The 6,171-nt window shown below is 32.0% G+C and overlaps 1 protein-coding gene across 1 annotated transcript; it reads left to right on the top strand.

Moving 5' to 3' along the window:
• The first annotated feature begins 3,274 nt into the window (after nucleotides 1–3,274).
• LOC111698024 (prostatic spermine-binding protein) lies at nucleotides 3,275–5,757 on the top strand. Its single transcript, XM_023468242.1, has 2 exons — nucleotides 3,275–3,927; nucleotides 5,624–5,757. Exons 1-2 carry the CDS (start codon nucleotides 3,312–3,314, stop codon nucleotides 5,674–5,676), a joined length of 669 nt encoding a protein of 222 aa, XP_023324010.1. The 5' UTR covers nucleotides 3,275–3,311; the 3' UTR covers nucleotides 5,677–5,757.
• Nucleotides 5,758–6,171: the final 414 nt, after the last annotated feature.

The raw sequence follows: 6,171 nt of genomic DNA, 5'->3' as shown, positions 1-6,171 counted from the left end.
GAAAATTATTGTTCTTGTTGTTATCTGATAAAAGTTTTTGATTATTCATGTTGTTCCATCAGAAAATTGATTATTTTTGATAGCATCAGTTCGTTTTAAGTTAAAGTGACTTAAAATCTATTTAGAAAAGACAAAAAAGAAAATAAACAGAATTTCTATCTTTCTAAAGGTACCATTGTGAATCCAGCATGTAACGTTTGAAATTAGGTCAAAAAATCACTTTACGCTGGAATTCAGAAACTACAGCGTATAATCGAGAGAAGTCCATTGATATCATTCCTCTCTTCAAGGGATTCACCGGCAATCTATAGTAGTTGAACTGAGAATGTATTATTGGGGAGACATTTTTCAGGATTCATTTGAGACATATAAAACGATAAGACTATTAATGTTTCCTAGAATGGGATTAAATATGATCTTGCAGGGACGGCTAAGGTTCATAATGTTGCTTAGAATGGGATAAAAATCCTATCTTGCAGGGACTGATAAGATTAATAATGTTGCTTAGAATGAGATAAAAACCTTATCTTGCAGGGACAGATAAGATTAATAATGTTGCTTAGAATGAGATTAAAACCTTATCTTGCAGGGACAGATAAGATTAATAATGTTGCTTAGAATGGGATAAAAATCCTATCTTGCAGGGACGGATAAGATTAATAATGTTGCTTAGAATGGGATAAAAATCCTATCTTGCAGGGACGGATAAGATTAATAATGTTGCTTAGAATGGGATAAAAATCCTATCTTGCAGGGACGGATAAGATTAATAATGTTGCTTAGAATGGGATAAAAATCCTATCTTGCAGGGACGGATAAGATTAATAATGTTGCTTAGAATGGGATAAAAATCCTATCTTGCAGGGACGGATAAGATTAATAATGTTGCTTAGAATGGGATAAAAATCCTATCTTGCAGGGACGGATAAGATTAATAATGTTGCTTAGAATGGGATAAAAATCCTATCTTGCAGGGACGGATAAGATTAATAATGTTGCTTAGAATGGGATAAAAATCCTATCTTGCAGGGACGGATAAGATTAATAATGTTGCTTAGAATGGGATAAAAATCCTATCTTGCAGGGACGGATAAGATTAATAATGTTGCTTAGAATGGGATAAAAATCCTATCTTGCAGGGACGGATAAGATTAATAATGTTGCTTAGAATGGGATAAAAATCCTATCTTGCAGGGACAGATAAGATTAATAATGTTGCTTAGTATGGGATAAAAATCCTATCTTGCAGGGACGGATAAGATTAATAATGATGCTTAGAATGGGATAAAAATTCTATCTTGCAGGGACAGATGAGGTTAATAATGTTGCTTAGTATGGGATACAAATCCTATCTTGCAGGGACGGATAAGGTTAATATTGTTGCTTAGAATGGGATAAAAATTCTATCTTGCAGGGACAGATTTTTCAATTTTACAAGTTGGTATATTTTGAAATATCAGAAAAGAATATATTCTTGACACTTTTATGGTTTCATAATTTAGATTCTACCATGCGGGAAAAACTTGTTTTGGTATCAAATGGTCACGTGGATTTAACGGTTCTGTAAATATTTCAGAAAGCTGTGACTTTCGATCACAATTTGACCCATTAAACACAATTTTTTAGTCTTTTTCTAAGATACTTTTTTGTCGGCATATGCATTTTGAAGAAAAAAGTATAGAATAAACAAATCCGTAAGTTAAAAGCTTGTTGAATTAAAGACCAAAAAAGGTTTGATTTCAAATGTAAGAAACCAAATGCTGTTCACTCTGGTTAGTTCGGGGTGTGGTGTAAATGCTTGAAAGTATTATTGATTAAAATCTGTGAAATGTCTCAAAAGGGTGACATGTTCAAAACGTGTTTTGCGCCCAAATTTTGAATTTGCTTCAACAATGTAACATGTTCTAAAATAAATTTGATCATCAAAACTTTGACCGGGTGTAGTATTTAAATTTTTGTTATAGAAATATAGCCTTACCTATTTTAAATTAAAGTATGCGGGAGGTTTAATACTTTATTTTAACTTTGCACATTTGGCCCAAACCTGACACTCAGTGTCAAATCATGGTTTGGAACTTTCTTCCCTTGAACTAGAACTTGCTTTAATAGTCTTAAAGAAAGAAACACATCTAATCTAACATGGTTTGTACATGAAAACTATTTTTAATTAATTATCTCTGTATACCTCTAAAATAAATTTTAATTAGATATCTCTGTATACCTCTAAATCAAATTTTAATTAAATATCTATGTATACCTCTAAAATAAATTTTAATTAAATATCTATGTATACCTCTAAAATAAATTTTAATTAAATATCTATGTATACCTCTAAAATAAATTTTAATTAAATATCTCTGTATACCTCTAAAATAAATTTTAATTAGATATCTCTGTATGCCTCTAAATAAAATTTTAATTAAATATCTCTGTATACCTCTAAATTAAATTTTAATTAGATACCTCTGTATACCTCTGAAAACTTAAAAAGAGTTCTTATAGCAATGTTATAGCAATAGAATGGGGAAAAATTAGCCGTTTTTTATTGAAATCTTTGGTTATTGAATTATAACTTAATGAAGAATATTTATTGAACATTTTAAGTCGTTAACAAGTGATAAAGGTAAATCATTTAACAAAAAATATAGTTTTCTTATTAAATTGCAGGCACTGTGTTTACCCTCCTAAAGCGTTAAAACAATGATCCATCCTTGATCCATCCTTGATCCATCCTTGATCCATCCTTGATCCATCCTTGATCCATCCTTGATCCATCCTTGATCCATCCTTGATCCATATCCTTGATCAATTCTTGATCCATCCTTGATCCATCCTTGATCCATCCTTGTCTATCCTTGATCCATCCTTGATCCATCCTTGATCCATCCTTATCCATCCTTGATTTATCCTTGATCCATCCTTGATCCATCCTTGATCCATCCTTGATCCATCCTTGATCCATCCTTGATCCATCCTTGATCCATCCTTGATCCATCCTTATCTATCCTTGATCCATCCTTGATCCATCCTTGATCCATCCTTGATCCATCCTTGATCCATCCTTGATCCATCCTTATCTATCCTTGATCGATCCATCCTTGATCCATATTTATCCATCCTTGATTTATCCTATTCTTGATTTATTCCTAGTGGTTTCTTTTATTGATTTTTACTACAATAGTATCTTGTTATAAAACAACTAATATTAATTTACTTTCGATTTTTCATTGTTTATTAGATTTCTTCTTAATTTAACAGTAACTCTTTCAGACTTATTCTTGACTAATTTCAAATTCCAACTAGACATAAACATGAGGATATCTGCTCTTCTTCTTACTTTTCTTTTCTACCGCGTCCTTCATGTTAAAGGTCAAGAGCAGGAAGTTTCTGATGTAGAATCAGAGGCCATTCCTGCTCTAGATAATAGAGCAGAGAGTACAAAGGAGAAAGAGGTTTCTCTGTTAGGATCAGAAGACATTCGTGCTCTGAATAATAGAGCAGAGAGTAAGGAAGATCAGGAGAACATTGACGGGAATGAGAAGAACAAAATTGAAGATGAGGATGAAAAATCTTCAGTAGAGGTGGATGATAAAAATCCAGAATTAGAATTAGATGATAATGATAATTCTGATGATAAAAATTCAGAATCAAATGGGGATGATGATGATGATGATTATGATAATGATGATTTTGATAAAAAAGATTCAGATTCAGATGAGGACGATGATGATGAAAATGATTCGGATGATAAAGATTCAGAATCAGACGAGGACCATAGTGATAATGATGATGATGATGATGATGACGATGATGAAGATGAAGATGAAGATAAAAAGTACTCTAACAGCAATGAGGATTCAGATGACAATGATGGTAAAAGTCTAGATGGGGACAGGAGTAAGGAAGATGACAAAAATCTTAATAAAGGTGAGTTTCAGTAGAAAATTCAAAGAACGTTTAAAGGAATTCAGTCGGTGTCACACACTTTGATTTGCTAATCCCTTTATCTTTTGAACCAAATGTCGTAGGCCTTAGATATTTTAAACTATGAATTCTGTGAAATCAAATAATCTAAATTTGCACTATCGGGTTGCATAGATATAAGGATTAGAGAAACTTTTCGTTTATGACAAAGACTCAATTCCTTCAAATAAACAAACACAGTGAAAAGCTTTCTTTTATTATGAGGAATGATAATGTTACGAAGCTAAAAGTGTTGTTTTTCCCTTTCAAATCTCGCCGTAAACAATTAGATCAAAATAATACAAAACAAAAAGAATATATTTCATGCGGAGTCATTTTCAATTTAATTTTCAGGGCAAAATCATCCCGCGGCCATCTTTCGTATATTTTTGCTTTTTTAGGTTTAAAGGGATTGAAAGCGTATTTTGAAGTAACCCTCCATGCTAAGATGACAACGCCCAAAAGTTTCCCTTAAAAGCTTTGTCTGATCAAATATGAATTAGATATCAACATTTAAAATGTAGAAAACTGATTATTTTCAATTGTGGTTTTTCAACTAAAGTGACTTGTGCATTTCTACTGCAGGGAAACATAAACGAATTGTCAGATTTAGACACTTTCAAACTGGAAAAACGAAATATTATTGATCATCGTTGTAAATCGGGCATTCCCGTCAATTGAAATTACGCGGACAATTCCTTTAATCTAGATTTCGCACTTTATTTCCTCTGCATTTGTCCTTTTTAATTTCAACTGATCCTACATTTCGAGAGGATCATGTCCGATTTCCAACAGTACCCTTGATTAATGAGGAAGATATCGCAGTTTTGTTCTCGCTTGAACAGTGTTTAATTCTCTTAAATAGAAAAATTTCTGTGGAAAAATAATTTTTTTTGAAGAGAAACACAGATGGCTTATTCATTCTTGATCAGAGAGATCAGACAAAGCTTTAAAGGTACCAATATTAATCGGACACGCCACTCTATAATTGGAGAGTCGCTTAAAGGAAGTGTTCGATAAAAATGAAAGGAGGTATCCGGTATAGGCTTACGTCGAAAACATAATATCAACTATATACGAATGCTTCGAAATAAATTGATGATTATAGATAATAGAAAATATTTTTTATTTTTCATGATCTGAGAGTTAGTTTTGAAAACATTCATTCCTGTTTCGAGGGTTTTTGATAATGAAGACGACATTTTCATGTTTTTCATGAATGTGCGAAAATCCAGCGCCAGCGAAATATTATTCAAAAACAAAATCAAAAATATTATGAAATATTAACTATATACGAATGCGTCGAAAAATTATCGATGACTATTGTTTGTAATATCTGAATGATTTGTTTGAGATTGATTTGATTTTTCACGATCCAAGTCCAATATTGCAACTTTCTGGTTTGTTTGGGCACTACGTTCTTCGGTATTAGTCGTTTTTAACAATTTTCTCCTTATAGACGCAACAGATAGAAGTACGATTAGTAGCGATGTCCATCGAATATTTTTCGACCCCTTTCATTTTTCGCGAACACTTCCTTTAATAGTAAGTCTACACTCTACAGTCCCTTTCACTTTCTAACTTCTCTTACAGTTTGGAGTCCTTTAATTTAAAAGTCTTGTTTTAAACAAATATTTCAAATTTATATTTCAATATTCAGATCAGACCGTGATTTCATCAGATGCTTCTCAGCAGCAGGATGTCGAGCTGTGATGTTTAAATTTATAATAATTTGTAATCTGTGGAAATAATTTTTTTTTTTTAAATGAATCAAGTCTTTTCCGCAAACTCTAATCTAAACTCTTTATCCTTCGCAACCCAATGTGGCGGATATTAGATATTTCAAACTATGAATTCTGCTAAATAAATTAAATTCAAGTTTGAATTATCAAATGCTTACACGATTGTGCTTTTAATACAGGGTGTCCCAAAAACATGGGAATTCAGTGACGAATTGGATATCGTCTTTGTTATGAATTAGCATTGTAATACCTAATTTCAAAGCCATAATATTATTATGTCTTCTAGAGTTTATTTTATGAAAAGGGTAAAAGACTGTAAAGATGTGTCTATAATGTCTCCGCAAGATGAACAGTGAAGACGGACAAGTTTAGTCTGTTTGTATACTGCAATTTTCTTGTTTTACTAAGTACACCCTTATGCAGTCAGAACATAAACAAACAAAATGTGAACATAGCAGACGAAACT

This window comes from Eurytemora carolleeae, unplaced genomic scaffold (assembly GCF_000591075.1).
Source record: "Eurytemora carolleeae unplaced genomic scaffold, Eaff_2.0 scaffold153, whole genome shotgun sequence".
Classification (NCBI taxonomy): Eukaryota; Metazoa; Arthropoda; class Copepoda; order Calanoida; family Temoridae; genus Eurytemora; species Eurytemora carolleeae.
The sequence above is the reverse complement of the archived record's forward strand: the minus strand, read 5'-3'. Positions and strand labels throughout refer to the sequence as shown.

Excerpts from the sequence above, each read along its gene's own strand:
- LOC111698024 (XM_023468242.1), top strand. The coding sequence starts at position 3,312 with ATGAGGATATCTGCTCTTCTTCTTACTTTTCTTTTCTACCGCGTCCTT. Across the intron at positions 3,928-5,623 it reads TGACAAAAATCTTAATAAAG|ATCAGACCGTGATTTCATCA; the intron begins GTGAGTTTCAGT and ends TTCAATATTCAG.